Consider the following 15640-nt stretch of genomic DNA (forward strand, 5'->3'; position numbering starts at 1 on the left):
TCGAACTCACAAAGATTCCCTCAGCCTCCCGAGTGCTGGGATTAAAGGCGTGCGCCGCCGCCGCCGCCGCCGCCGCCGCCGCCGCCGCCGCCACCACCACCCGGCCTTTTTTTTTTTTTTTTTTATTTTTCAAGACAGGGTTTCTCTGTGTAGCTTTGAGCCTTTCCTGGATCTTGCTCTGTAGACCAGGCTGGCCTCGAACTCACAAAGATCCACCTGCCTCTGGATTTCTTTATAGGGTTCTTTAAAGCCATGTTTGTGGATAGGCATGCTCACCTGCTAGGGATAGAACCCAAGACTGAGCTGCATCTCCAGGCCTTTTCAAAGGCCCTCCTACTGAGCCAGACCAGGTGGCACATACCTGTAATCATAGCACATGGGAAAGGGGCAGGAGAATCAGAAGTTTAAGTCCAGTCTTAGCTACATAGTGAGTTGTAGGCTAAGGTATTTCATAGGATGGCTACATGAGACCCCTGTCACACACAAGTCCTCTTATCCAAATGTGACAGCTCACGCATGTAATCTAAGTACTTGGGAATCTGAAGCAGGAGGGTCATCATTTTTGAGGCCACCTGAAGTACATAGTTCAGCCTGGCTTAAAAGTGAGACTGCATTTCAAAAACAAAAGAAAAGGTACTGTTAGTGATCATAGTTGAACTTGGAATTGTTGTTTTGTGTTCGTAGAATTATTTTGTAGAGTAGTGTTAGTTGTACAAAAAGATTTTAAAGAAGCCAGTTAGGAGCTGGTAAGGAAAGGGGAAGAACTGACTTCTGCAGGTTGTCCTCTGACCTCTGTGCTCTTGTACACATATACGTGTACACACAAGATAAATGTAATTTTAAAATGAAAAGAAGTGGGTGACTAGGGAGAAGCCTTAGCAGTTGTCTTGTAGAGGACCCAGGTTTGGTTCTCAGCACCTATGTGGTAGTTTACAACCATCACTAACTCCAGTTTCATGGGACCTAACGCCCTCTTCTGACTTCCACAGACACTAGGTACACAAAGTGCACTTATAAATAAGTGACAAAACACCCACATAAAATAAAAGTAAATTTTGGGGTCTAGAGAGATGGCTCAGTGGTTAAGAGCACTGACTGTACTTCCAGAGGACCTAGGTTCTGTTCTCAGCACCCACATGGCAGCTCACAACTGTCTGTAGGCAAAACACCAATGCACATAAAATAAAAATGAATAAATTTTAAATAAAAGTACATTTTCAAAAAATAACAGGCATATTCCTTGCTATCTTTCCCCAACAACCTTTTTCTGTTATCCACATCTTGCAGTTGGATACATTTGTTGCAATTAATGTATATGCGTGTGTGTGTGTGTGTGTGTGTGTGTGTGTGTGTACATGTATGTATACACGTGCTCTCTATATGCATGCATGCTGCCCACAGAGGTTTAAAGAAGTCAGGTCTCTTGGCCTGGATTTACAGATTACTGTAAGCTACCATGTGGGTGCTGGGAACCAAACCTAGGTCCTGTTTAATAACAGGAAGTAGTGAGCCATCTCTACAGGCCTTGGTTTTGTTTATTTTGAGAGGTGTGTTTTGTTTGTTAGGCTGAGGTCTCATATATCTCGTGATGGCCTTCAACTTGATATATAGCCAAAGATAACCTTTAAATTCTGCCTTCTCGAGTGTCGGGAATATAGGCAAGGGCTTCCGTACCTGGTACTATCCCTACAGTTTTGCCTTTCCTGGTAAGTCATACAACTGGAATCATACAGTATGGTATTTCAAACTGTTTTCTTTAACTTAACAATAAGCATTTAAAGTTCTTGCTTACTGGGCTGGGAGGGATGTAGCTTAGTAGCAGAGTACTTACCTAGCATGCTCAAGGTCCTAGGTTTGATCCCAGAGCCTGCCCCCACCCACAAAAAAAAAATTATTTTAAATAAATAAGGACTGGGAACTTTGGGAGATTAGCTCAGTGGTAGAGAACTGCCAGTTAATCACAAGATCAATGGTTTGGTTTCCAACACCATATAAAAGAAAGAAAATTAAGGCTCAGTCAGTACTAGAAAACAAAAGTTTTTCCTTGTCTTTTTGTGGCTTAATAGTTCTGGTGGTTTGAATAGGAATGGCCCCCATAGACTCATGTGTTTGAATGCTTGGCCCATAGGAAATGGCACTGTTAGGTGTAGTCTTGTTGGAGTAGGTGTGGTCTTGTTGGAGGAAGTGTGTCACTGTGGAGGTGGGCTTTGAGGTCTCATATGCTTAAGCTGTGCCCAGTATGACACATAGTCTCCTGTTCCTTGTGGATCAAGATGTAGAACTCTCAGCTCCTTCTCCCCATGCTTCTCGCCATGATAATATACTAAACCTGATCTGTAAGCCAGCTCAAATTAAACGTCTTCCTTTATAAGAGTTGCTGTGGTCATGGTGTCTCCTCATAACAATAGAAACCCTAACTAAGACAATAGCTTCTTTCTTTTTAGGTTGTTATTGATTAAGCAGTTGTTTGTAACCATAGTTGATCTCTTTGTATGGGTATAGGTAGGTGGATAAGGTGTATGTATGTTTATGTGGATATTTATACGTGTGTGGGGTTACAAGTTTATGTGGAGGCTAGAGGTCAATATTGAATGATTTCTTTTATCACAGTGTATTAAAATGCCATGACCAGAGACAGCTTACAGAAGAAAGTTTATTTGAGCTTACAATTCCAGAGGGAGACTCTAATGGTGAAGGAGATATGGCAGCAGGTAGCCAGGGTAGTAAGGTGTGTGAAATCACATTTCTATCCACACTCAGGAAGCGCAGAGAACAAAATGGATGTGGAGCAAGACTAAACTCAAAGTCCACCCCCAGTGGCTTCCTCCAGCAAAGCTTCACCTCCTAAAGGTTCTACACCTCCTCAAACAGTACCATATCTGAGAACCAAGTATTCAAATGCTTGAGCCCATGAAAGATATTTCTTGTTCTCATTCTCTGAGACCTGAGTGCTACTGAGTAGATCTACTCTGTAAATAGCAGTACTATCAGTAAGACACAGAACAAGATCAGTGTGGGATATACTGGCTGTGGTGAGGAGAGGTGTATGGTGGTGTCCACCACACACTCTCCACCTTATTTTTTGAGAACCTGAAGTTCATTGATTCAGCTAGGCTGGCCAAAGAGTTCCACAGGTCCCTCTATCATGTTCCCAGCTCCCTGAACTGGGATTATAGATATGTGCCAACTCATCCAACTTGTATATGAGTGCCGGGATATGAACTCAAGTCTTCATGTTTGTGCCAGCAGGCTCTTTACAAACTGAACCATCTCCCCAATCGTTGATCTTTTAGTGCAGAAAAGAAAATCCCCTAAGTGCAAATATAGTCATTTATCTTTGCCTTCACATACCCAGATAAAATTAGAATTTACCTGATCTTATTTTTCTCTGCAGATTTTTAAGTAATACCATGTCTAATGGTTATGAAGACCACATGGCCGAAGACTGCAGGGATGATATTGGGAGAACGAATTTAATTGTCAACTACCTCCCTCAGAACATGACCCAGGAGGAACTACGGAGTCTATTCAGCAGCATTGGCGAGGTTGAATCTGCAAAACTTATTCGGGATAAAGTAGCAGGTAAAGAGCCTGAGAAGTTTCTGGAAGAGGTCATGGTTGCTGTCCTGTTAAGCACTGGCTCCCCTGATGGTGACTTCCTTAGTACAGAATAGCTGCAGGCTACAAACCATAGCTGTGAAGTTCTGTTCTTTTACTTCAGACTGTTTTTTTACAGGCCCAGTATAAGATTGGACAGGATTGGGAGGGGATGGGGGCAGGGGTATCCTAGAGAAATGATTCAGCAGTTAAGAGCACTTGCCACTCTTGCAGAGGTGCAGAGTTTGGTTCCTGCACCCCCATCAGGCAGCTTACTGTGTAGGTAGCTCCATCTCTAAGGAAGCTAATGCTGTCTGCCGACCTCCACAGGCACACATGTACATAGAACACCACCATCACCCCCGCACACACAAATTCCATAATTGAAAATAAAATACACCTTGGAAAAAAATCTAGGGGGTAAGGTCCCCCAGAAAGAGCTTGGGTTTTTTTGTAAGATAGAACACTTGCCAGGTGTGGTAGTACATGCCTTTAATCCCAGTACTCAGACAGAAGCAGGTGGATTGCTGTGAGTTCCAGGACAGCTTGTTTTATGTATTGAGTTCCAGGACTAAGATTCATGCTACACATGCTACACGGCCAGTGCTAGGTAAAGAGACCCTCACTTAACAGCAAAAACGACATGTACAAAATAAGACATGAGAAGAGAAAAATGGAGGGACAGCAGAATGGAGTGCTCTGAAAACTGTATGGAGCCAGATAATTCTGCACGTATTGATCGAGTCCCTCATATAGAAGGGACCCTGCTAGACCAAGCACTCACCAATCTGTCTCTGTGGGTGCAGACCTTCATGCACAAGTGAGCTATATAATCCTGACTATACCTACCTTATAGGTGTTTGTAAAAGACCAGGTTCATGTTAAGGCCTCCTTAGGTTTGGCCTCTTAGGTTCTGAGAATGTGGCTTCGGGAGCACAGTGCTGCAAAGCCTGCTTCATTTCTTTCCCTTTTGGGTGCAGTATTGTCCTCAGTAGTCACTGCCCTCTTCCTTCTCCTTCTCTACTCCCCTTCTCTCCCCAACTCCCCTTCTCTACTTTGCCTGACTGGGAAGAAAGCAATACTTGGAGGCATTCCAGCTATCATCTAGTTTTTAGGTGTCTAGATTCATCTTGGAAACTAAAAGGTTTTTTTAACTACTCTTTTTGTATTATGGAAAACTTCAGGTATGTATGAACAAAAAATATGTGTTCAATCTGGTATATTCATTGTGTTGCTTCATCAACCTTCAACATTTTTCCAGTAACCCAAATACACTGATCCCTGTATAACCCTGTACTGCCTGTCTGATTGCTGTCTAGAGAAATCACTCATCAGATGAGGTCCTTAAACTGAAGGGCCTTTTCCTCTTTCAATCCCAAGTCTTGTTTAATGCCTTCTAAAAAGGAACTTTAGATAATACACAGACTGAATAATTTTACATTATTTAGGGCATTGTCCTGCATAGGAATCCTGCCCAAAGGGCTTTTGGATTTGGATTTCTGCTTATGTTTTGGTGGAAGGGGTTCTCAGCAGCATCTTCAGTCATTTGGAGTCTAGCTCTTGGTTCTCATGCCCTGATTTCTTTCTGTGGACTTCAGAGGAATATGAGCTCTATTTAGTAGGAACACCTAGATTGGGCAGGGCTAGTCCTGAAAGAACTAGTCTTCGGAGTTGGAAGTGTTGGAGGCAGCAGAAGTGGGATTAGAAAGTGAGCTGAGTGCCCAGATAGAAGGCTTCTCTCCAGCCTGTAGGCTGGGTTGGGAGTTGGTACCGGTTCAGCTCAACACCTTCTGGACTAGCAGCCTTTTGTTCTGATTCAATGAGTGTAATATCTGAGACACTCATCTCACCTTACTTTACTACCCTGCTGTCAAAACATTTTTGCTTACTGATTCTAGGGCTGTGGCCTTAAATTTCGCTGTTCATCTGTTATTCAGTGGTATCACTCTGCCTAGTCCTATGTCTCTTTTTCCCCTAGCTGGAGCTTAGCCTACCCACTCTAACAAGAGAGTCCTTTATATCTCTCTAGCTAGGCATGCTGCTAGGGCCATTTCTAGACCTGCTTATTGGCACAGTGGATAGTCTCATCCTTGATAGGCTTTATGTGTGCTTTCTCTCCTCCAGCCTTCAACTGGCCCTCACTTGGAGCTAATGACCACCTACTATTTCACAGTAGAAACTAACAGCTGTCTCCTCTCTGCCCTGAATCCCTTCCCTCCCTGGCTACTTATGACCCATGAGCTATCCAAGCACACAGTTTTCCTTGAGTCTCTTGAGAATCATCTACCTAGGGCTCCAAAGTCCTCCCTGGGTTTCCTGATGTCCTCCAGCACTCTGAAATTTGGAGTAGATGTTGCAGCCTGAAGCCTGGCTACACACTGAGGGAGGGATGCCGAACTCTACCCATTTGAAACTGGTAGCGCCTTCTGAGTTGTGAACATTAATATATGTCTCCAGATATTGTTCTGAGTGTTAGTAGGAGGCAGAAAAGCTCTGGGGTGAGAATGTGAGAGCTCTATGTATTGTCTTCCCCTGTACAGGCTGTCAATGTCAAATTCCCTCTCTGTACTTCCTTCTAGAAACATCCTCTTCCCCTGGCTGGCTGGCTGCCCTCAAGGCCACACTCTGTCTATCGCAGATGCTCCTTTCCCCAGCCTTGCACTTCAGATTATTCCATGGCCCTCTTCCTTTTCCAGAGCTGATAATCAGGGTGAGTTTAGTTTACTGCCTCTCCTGACCAGAAGCTCTCCTGAGCTCCAGGCCCTTCTGCACCAGAGCCAATGTATCCCACATTATACTGTTCTGTCTTTGTCTTAGCTAATAGAACCACTGTCTACACAGTAGCTCCACTAGGAAGTACCAACTTTCAGAATTCATTCTTCTCAGTGTTTCTGTAGACTTTTGCTGTCCTGCCTCTTCCCCTAAGAGTTATCCTAGCCCAGGATGTCATTACCTGCTTTATTGCTGTGTCCCCCCAAGCCTTTTTTCCTTCAGACTTTCTCAGTACAGCAAAGGGACTTCTTCAGTTTCCATGTGGCCCAATCACTCCCTTCCTTCCAAACCCTTCAGATTCTGGGCTCTGTTGGTTTGAGAATGCCTTCCCTGGCTCACCTAGTCACCATAAGATTGCTGGCTTGTGGGTTTTCATAGCAACCCATACTGCACTGAGGTGGGCGCTTTCAAATCTGAATATTCATTTTGCAGATTTTTACTCTGGGTCAACTGGGCACTAGTGACGGCAGGAAAGGGGACAGGGTGACTAAGATGAAGAGTCACTTTATTAACTGGGAAGCTTCCTTTGTTTGTGGCCAGCCAGGTTCAAGTCCCCTTGTTGAGGACATTATGTTTGCTATTGGCATTTCCATCTACAAACACTAGGAACATGGTATCATCATAGCATCTATCTGATATCATAGTTTACTGTGCAACCTCTAGCTGTCTTGTATGACCCTTGAAGGATCAGAGTCAGCCCTCAACCCTCATGGTTCCCTATTCTCCCTGTCATCTCATTGCCATGTACCCCTGATCAGGATTGAATCTACACCCTTCATCATCATCTCCTTGTGTCCCACACCTACCCTCAGCCTGGACTGAGTTGCTTATTTCCATAACATGCCTACTCTGGCTATCAGGACTACTGAACAATGTTCCTTCTACAAGAATGCCTTTCCACACTTTACCAACTTAACTACTTTTCCCTTGGCATGATTCATCTTTGCTCTTCATTTTAAAAAACAAAAAATTGACCGGATGTGATGGCACATACCTTTAATCTTTGCACTTTAGAGGCAGAATTAGGATACATATTAAGACCCTGTCTCAAAAACAAACAGCAGGGGCTGGAGAGATAGTTCAATGGTTAAGATCACTGGATGTTCTTCCAAAAGACACAGGTTCAATTCCCAGCACCCACATGGTAGCTCACAACTGCCTGTAGTTCCAGTTCCAGGGGACCTGACACACATAAATAAGTTAAATAAATTTTATTTTTCAAAAAGCAGCAGAAACAGTAAACCTTAATAACAGGAAATAAAACATAAATTACCCATAATTTGCCATTGGATACATTTTCTTTCAGACCCCATTTGTTGTATCTCCACTATAAGTAATCATTGGTACTATGCGCTATATAGCGAACTGTTCTTCCTATCCGAACATGTTCCCTCCCTGCTGGACATTGTATTATCCCATCATCACAGTGGTTCTGTAGTACTCTGTATACTGTGTTTATAAGCTCCACAGAGATGACTATGACTACCTTGCATCATTCTGTTCACTCGCTATTTCCATAGAATCTTCCTGGAAGTAGTAAATCAGCAAATAAGAATGTTCCTTCCAAGAACCCCCATGGCTCCAGTTGCCAACTGGCCCTCCCTTCCACCAAGGCTTGCCATCAGTGCCATGGGCCCTGCAGGATTCCTCTGCCAGCTGATACAGCAAGTGATGTTGGATCATGTGTTGACCTGCATTTCTAGTGAAGCCTATCATCTCCATCTGCTTGCTGGCCACCTTTCTATTTTATGTAAAACACCCTTCTTGTCCTTTGCGTCTTACCTTTTCTTTGGTTCCTTTACTATTTCTTTCTTACTGCCAGATTCCTTCTTGTCACCCATGCCCTGTGTTCCTCAGTGAAGTCTTCTCTGGAGCCCCTATGTGCCTTTAAAGATTCACAGTCCCCACACTGCACAAGAGTCCTCACCTCTCGTGTGTATACCTTTAGCTTCCAGTTCCTAGAAGCACAAAGGACAAGGCAAGACAGCTGAGGCATCATCTTTTCAGTCATAACTCTTACCTGAACAGAAAAATATGTTTGGAAATGCAAGATGCTGGCCCAAGTGTACCAGGGAATACTTAACAAGATAACATACATGGTGCTGCATGTGGAGGTTCCTCCAGTGCAGTAGACCCCCAAAGGCACTGACACTCAGTAGCATCTGGAAACTTGGAGAAATGCAAACCACCCAGACACACCAGATCAGCTACTCTGTTGGTGTATCTGTTGGACCATCTGTATTTTAACTTTTTGGAGAGTGATACTGATGCTGGGTCAGCCAGAAAACAGGTGGTAGAATTGTATTCCTGCAGTTAAAAGGGGGATGGGGATACAACCAGCCTCTGGGACATTTTCCGATCTTAGAGGCATGATTTGTTTAGTCTTTATTCTCCATATCTATTACCCCCTTCCTATTTCCTTCCCCTCTTGCCTATACTATTATCCCATCTGCAGAACCTTGGCCATCTGACCTTGCTTCTAGGCCGGCCCTTCTACTCAAGTTCCCAACAGCCTATCTAGAATCTTTGTTTATCCCCACTACTGTTCCCCAGCCCTCAGGCTGATGTCTCCTCTCTCCAAAGAAAGACAGAACCCTATAAGGCTCTTTGGTCCTAGTCAACAGAAGCAACAGGAATGAGCCTTCCAGTATCTTGAGTCCCAGGCTGAAGAAAGATCTTAGAGTCTAGATGTTCTACTGCTATATACACAAACCATCATTTGGGAACCACTTCCTCACTCCATCTTGAAGCCTCCTACCAGCTGTCTTGTCAGTGCTGTCCATACTAGGGCTCCTCTGCTATCTTACTACCCCTATGCCACAAATACTGTGTCAGAAGAGCTGATGGTAAAAGAGACAGGTGGTTGAGCCTCATGAAGAGGGAAAAAAGACAAACCCAAAAGCAGTGGTGCCTACAAAAGGAAAAACAAGTGCTCCATTCCTGGGGTCAGGGCAGTTGCTTAGAGGTACAATAGCCTAGCCACTCTTCAGAAGAGATGGGTAGAGATGTATAGCCCCGATGTAGTACGGTTGGGACCTTTTGTGGGAATCCTCATGTCCCCAACTTAGCATTCTTGGTAGTATTCTTCATTGTGACTACTGGGTAGTTCTAGCCCCACAGCCCTTCCTGCTGTGGCTGCTCACTTTGTCTAGAGCTATAATGCCAAGTCTGTAGGAGTTCTTGGTTAGAAAGAGGAAACAAGGAGCTGGAGATGGCTGTTTAAAAGTGCCTACTATGCAGGCTTGAGGACCTGAGTTTGGGATAAAGAGTCAGGATCTCCACATAAAAAGTCCCTGTAATTGGGCTGGAAAAAATGACTCATAGGTTAAGAGTACTTGCTGTTCTTCCAGAGGTCCTGAGTTCAATTCCCAGCAACCACATGGTAGCTCACAGCTATCTATAATGAGGTCTGGTGCCCTCTTCTGGCATGCAGGCAGAACACTATACATAATAAATAAATAAATGTTTAAAGAAAAAAGTTTCCTGTAATCTCAGTGTTGGAGCTTGGAGTGGGAGGGGAGATAGGTGGATCCCAGAAGCTCATTGGCCAGCCAGTCTGCCTATCTAAATCAGTAAACTCCAGGTACAATGAGAGATCTGTCTCGAAAAAGTGTTGACCACTTCAGTCTCTTATTCTGTGCGAGTCAACCAGTTGTGGGTCTTTGCATTGATTATTGTCTACTGCGAAAAAGAGTTTCTCTGATGAGGGTTGAGAGACACACTGATCTATGGGTTTAAAGATAAGAACCTAGGGAACAAGGTTGGGAGAGGATTGTTTTGTTTTGTTTTTTGAATTTTGATCACACTTGTTCCCCCCTCCAGCTCCTCCAGGATCCTACCCACCCACCCAACTCTATGCCATTTCTTTCTCTTTCTTTTTAAAAACAAACATGAAAGGCCCACAGAAAATAGAAACCCAAATACAAGCAAAAGACCAATATGACAAAAATGCCCAAACAAAGCAAAGAGACAAAAAGTCTGATAAAAAATAGTTCATTTTGTGTTGACAAACTAATCCTGGGCATGGGGCCTGCCCTGAAGTGTTGTTAATATACCCAGTGAGACTCCATTAGAGAAAACTAATTTTTCCTTTGCAAGCAAGTATCAGTTGCAGATAGCTTCTTTGTTAGGGATGGGATCCCATGAACACTTCCCTCTCTCAGTGCTGAGACCAGCCACCACCCATACCCCTTAATCTGCTTGAATCTACACAGACCTTGTGTATGCTGCTATAGTCTCCATGAGTTCATATGTTCAATCTTGTTGTGTCTGGAGGACCCTGCTTCCCTGGAGTCTTCCATCCCCTTTGGCTCTTAATCTTTCCACCTCCTCTTTTGCATAGCTTCCTAAGACTCAAGGGGAGGAGTTTAATGGAGACATCCCATCTAAGACTGAGTGCTCCAAAGTCTCTCACTTTGTACATTGTCCGTTTGTTGATCTCTGTGTTAATTCTTCATTACTTCAAGAGGAAGTTTGTCTGATGTCTGAGTGAAGCACTAATATATATAGGTTTAGCAGAATATCATTAGGAATCATTGTATTGCTATGTTCCTTTAGCAGAACAATAGTATTTGGTTTTCCCCAGGCCCATGTCCTGTCCAGTCTTGGGTTCTTGGCAGTTCAAGCAATATCAGTTATGGGTTCCATCTCATGGAGTGGGTCTTAAATCCAGTCAAAGTTGTTGGCTACTCCCACATTTGTGCCACTGTTGTACAGCATGTCTTGCAGCAGGTCATCATTGTAGGTCACTGGTTTTACAGCTTGATGATTACCTTTCTCCTTTGGTATGATGCAGAGTACCCTCTAGTACCATGAATGCTAAGTCAGTAGGGGTAAAGATTTCAGGTAGACACTAGCTCAACTTCATGTTTGATGAGGTATGCAACTGTGTCTTAAGCAATAGGGAACAGTTTTTAAGATCTCCCCTGAGGCCTAGGACATAGCCACAGGTTTAATGCCCAGTTATGTTAGCAGGCATGAGTTCACAAGGATGTGAACAAAGCCTGAAATCCAAACAGAAATTGGTCTGTTACGCATGCAGTGTTTGTGCTGCTGTTGCACAATTAACTCAAAATGGCTGTGACTGCGTGCACAAGACATACACAAGAACAAAGCAGCATGGATGGGGGATAGCAGGAGGGGCTCATGGAGTTCTACCCTAGCTAGGAAGTTATTAGCAATGATGATTGCTGGGGGAAGGAAAGTAAATTTCCTTTGGGGGTGCAACTCCTTATGGGGCTACCCTGCTCCAATAGATGGTACTTCACTCGTGCAGCATTAAGTGGATTTAGTCATTTGTAGGGTTTTTTTGTTTTTGTTTTTTTAATTGAGCATAAATAGATAGGAGGGAAAGGGGATGGGGAGGAATTGGAGAGGTGGAGATGGGTAAGATTTGTCAAAACATGTTTATATTTATTTTGTGTGCATTAGTGTTTTTTGGTTTTGTTTTGTTTTTTTGCCTGCATCTTATGTCTGTGTGAAAGTGTTAGAACCCCTGGAATAGGAGTTATAGACACTTGTGAGCTGCCAGATAGGTACTGGGAATTGAACCCAGGTCTTCTAGTAAAGCAACCAGTGTTCTTAACCACTGAGCCATCTCCAACCCCATATGTGAAATTTTTAACTTAAAGGAGAATGAGGGGGCTCATTGAAAACTAAGGACATGGAAATCAAGTGTGAATAGTTACATTAAACAAGTATTGGTTCACTTACTATACAAAATATGCCATGGTAATGGAAGATATTTCTGATAGAGGAGGCTAAGGGTGAGCTGGGAACTCTTACTTTGTTTAGTTTTTCTGTAAATTTAAAATTGGCATTAAAAAATGCAGTATCTTGAGCCGGGCGTTGGTGGCGCACGCCTTTAATCCCAGCACTCGGGAGGCAGAGGCAGGCGGATCTCTGTGAGTTCGAGGCCAGCCTGGGCTACCAAGTGAGTTCCAGGAAAAGGCGCAAAGCTACACAGAGAAACCCTGTCTCGAAAAACCAAAAAAAAAAATGCAGTATCTGAGGAGAGTGGATTGGTAGGCTCAGCAGGTAAAAGTGCTTGCCACCAACCATGACAGCCTTAGTTCTGTGCCTGGGACCAACATGGTTGAAGGAAAAAAATCTGATTCCTGAAATGTGTTTATATCCCGTATGCTTGCTGTGACACGGGTGCATATGAATACACATATATAGTAAAGTGATTTTTAAAAGGAGTATTAGAAAGTACCAATAAAACTAAAAACAGTTAAGCACGCATTAGGTTCTCTACTTGGTTCAGGTCTTGTTATCAGCGAAGGGGGTGGCTTCCTAGGTTCTAATTGTAGCAGACTCACAACACAGAGGTCTTTACGTCCAATGGGCTTGTCTTAAAGCAGCTCTCTCAGGTACCCTGAACAGAATGAAGTAAGTGCCTGCATTCACATGAGCTGGCAGGATGTGAGTCAAGTTCCAGCCTCCCTCAGTAAGAGGTCATGGCTAGACATCCTCTAAGGCTCCTTCCTGACTATCACTCCAGTAGCTTCATCTTCCTGGACCTCTCCCTATATGCCATGTCCCTCCCCGGGTAGACAGATAGATAGATGCTCCTGCCTGTCCTAAATATTTCACAAAGAGGACATTGGGATCCTTTGCTGCTTTCGTGATCTCACCTCTCATCTCCAGATTTATACTGATGACATTGTTAGAGTGGACAGGAGAAGCTGGGGAAGTTTGGCCAGGGTTGTGAACCTGTGACCAGGGCCATTTGGCAAGTTTAGGATGCTCTCAGTTTAGTTTCTCCCACCCTTTCACTGGGTCCAGTTTCCCCAGACTCAGGAAAGAAAGGGAACCAGTACTTGATCGTGCCAGAGCCCAGTAGGCCTTCCCACTCTGGCAATTTTGGTTTCAGAGAATCAACAGGCTCTGGCTATTGGCCATCAGCTCCTCATCTGTCAGGCCCCATCATGCAGCCAGCACCTTTGGGACTGCTGAGCAGCATTTCATAGGATACAGTCAGTAACACATTATTATTCTTTGTTGAGAAACAATTCATCTGTTTTGTGTGTATGCTCGTGCACCATAGCTCACATTTGGAGGTAAGAGGCTATTTTAATTCAGGTCTTCTACTGTGTGAGTTTCAGTGATTGAACCCAGGTTATCAGGCTTGGCAGCAAGCCCTTTACTGGCCAAGCCTTCTCACTGGCTCAGTTTTTAAGTAACTTAATTGCAGGTTACCTTTGTTAGTTGCAAAGATGAAAAAGTTTGCCATGGTCTCAACATTAGTTCCCCAGAGTACCTCCCTTGGAATTTTGCTGTGTTACATTGTCTTTCTTCTTCTCATCTTGCCCTTGTGTCTCCCCTTCACTGCTCACTGACAACTAGTTTACAATGTCATGTTCTCTCCACAGGACATAGCTTGGGGTACGGCTTTGTGAACTATGTGACTGCAAAGGATGCAGAGAGAGCAATCAGCACACTGAACGGCTTGAGACTCCAGTCGAAAACCATTAAGGTAAAGAGATGTGATCCTACCTCATCTGTTCCTGTGCTGAACAGGAGCCATTCTGAGGCCTGGTGTTTCTAGAGCATCTTGGGGAGTCCATGTACACTTACTCAGAGTGGCTGATAGCTTCTTCAGCCTCACTATAAGAAGGGAGTATATACTGAGTTAATCCTCACCCCCAGCCCTTGTAGACAGACATGATGGCCCTCAGCCTGAATTTCTCCTTTGTCATCCTTGAGACCACACTGCCAGAGTCCTATAACAGCTCCTCAGTATTCTCTAGAGCCCTTTATCTTCAGAGGATACTTCTTCACCAAGCAGACCTTTTCTGAGCCCCCAGTTGAACTCCTGCCCTTGTGAGTTCAAGGATGATATGTCCATGTAGCATGATAAAGGCCATTACAGTTGTGGGTTGATCTCACACACAGCATGATACCAACTGATGTCTCACAATTCTGACAACAACCACTCAGGGTCACCACACTGCACCACAAATTTAAGAGCCCTCTTCACAATAATGCTGTCCTTCTTTCATGCCAGGTGCAGTTGTGTGTTTTCCAGCCACACTTACAGTTCTAATACAGCTGGCTGAAATTTTGGAGCCCCATAAGCCACTAAAATGGTTCCCAGATAGTTCCTGTTATGCTATACCTAAAGTCAGGACCCACTGAGCAGAGAGACACAGTCCATTAGACACCCTAGAGTCAGGGTACGTTCTCTTTTCCCGTGGCATTATGTTGATCATGAAAGCTATTTCATTGTACACCAGTGTCTTGAGTTTCTATGTAGGTCTTATTCTATATATGTGGCTGGCATGGTTATTGTCATAATAGCTTATACGCATCATTTATTCCCCCTCCACCTACTCCAGCATGCAAAGGTGACTCGATACTGTATGACTCAAAATCCCAACTTTGTAGCCACTGACATGGTCTTTCTAATGACTTGGCCTTCATCCTGATCCATCATTTAGCATAAATCCAGTTGTAAGCCATAAGATTCTGAATAACAAACCATTTAAATAGTTTAGAAGTTTCCCATGAGGAAGCCAGGATAAAGACCAGACATACTATTATATAAGTATAGGTAAAGAACCCAGACCTACTGTGCTAGTGACTGGGCTTCTGTGGCCTTTCCCAAATGCTATGATGAATATTAACATCAACCCAAGATCCCATAGGACAGCCCAGGTTGAACTGAGGGAGCCTGTATCAGCAGGTTCCTACCTGCCACTCAGGCTGTGCCAATGAGGCCCTCCAGGATGTCCATTGTTAATCTGGAGGAAAAGCCTTAACCTGGCCAGAATGGGATACAAGTGTTTTCCAGACTCAGGACCTACAGGTGCTAGGTGTGTCATTAATGGATGGGGCACCAAGCAAGAGCAGCTGTACTGGAAGAGACCCAGAAGCCAGGCATATTCTGTCCCTAAAGCTAAAACCTTACTTCTGCCCCTGCAGGCAGGTCTTTTTTGAAGGCTTCACATACATGCACATCTGACCAGCCTCAAATTACAGCTCTTCATGGCTAAATTGTTGCTTGTGTCCTCATTGGTCCTAATGTTGTACTCTGGTTGCAGAAGTCAGAGTGAAGGGTTCTGCTCCTCTCTGCCTAACCTTCTTCTCTGTGGCAGCCTGGCAACTAGAGTGAGAAAACTTGGGTGCAACTCCACAGACCTGCCAGGGCTGTGTGATTCACATAACTCACACTTAACAGGAGGATCGAAGGCCAGATTCTTTCACATGGCATCTCCGGGTCCTCACCACAGCCCCATAGAGTATGAGGCCCAGTTTAGAATGAGAAGCT

General features: G+C 44.1%; 1 protein-coding gene across 2 annotated transcripts in view; it reads left to right on the top strand.

Moving 5' to 3' along the window:
• Elavl1 (ELAV like RNA binding protein 1) overlaps positions 1 to 15640 on the top strand; it is a 42704-nt gene that overhangs the window by 13667 nt on the left and 13397 nt on the right. For both annotated transcript variants that reach the window (XM_006970145.4, XM_076560416.1), the window contains 2 exons: positions 3395 to 3582; positions 13743 to 13846. In XM_006970145.4, coding sequence (XP_006970207.1) covers positions 3411 to 3582; positions 13743 to 13846 — 276 coding nt within the window. In that variant the 5' untranslated portion in view covers positions 3395 to 3410. The remainder of the gene's footprint in view (positions 1 to 3394; positions 3583 to 13742; positions 13847 to 15640) is intronic.

The sequence above is a fragment of the Peromyscus maniculatus genome, chromosome 23 (assembly GCF_049852395.1).
Source record: "Peromyscus maniculatus bairdii isolate BWxNUB_F1_BW_parent chromosome 23, HU_Pman_BW_mat_3.1, whole genome shotgun sequence".
NCBI classification, from domain to species: Eukaryota; Metazoa; Chordata; class Mammalia; order Rodentia; family Cricetidae; genus Peromyscus; species Peromyscus maniculatus.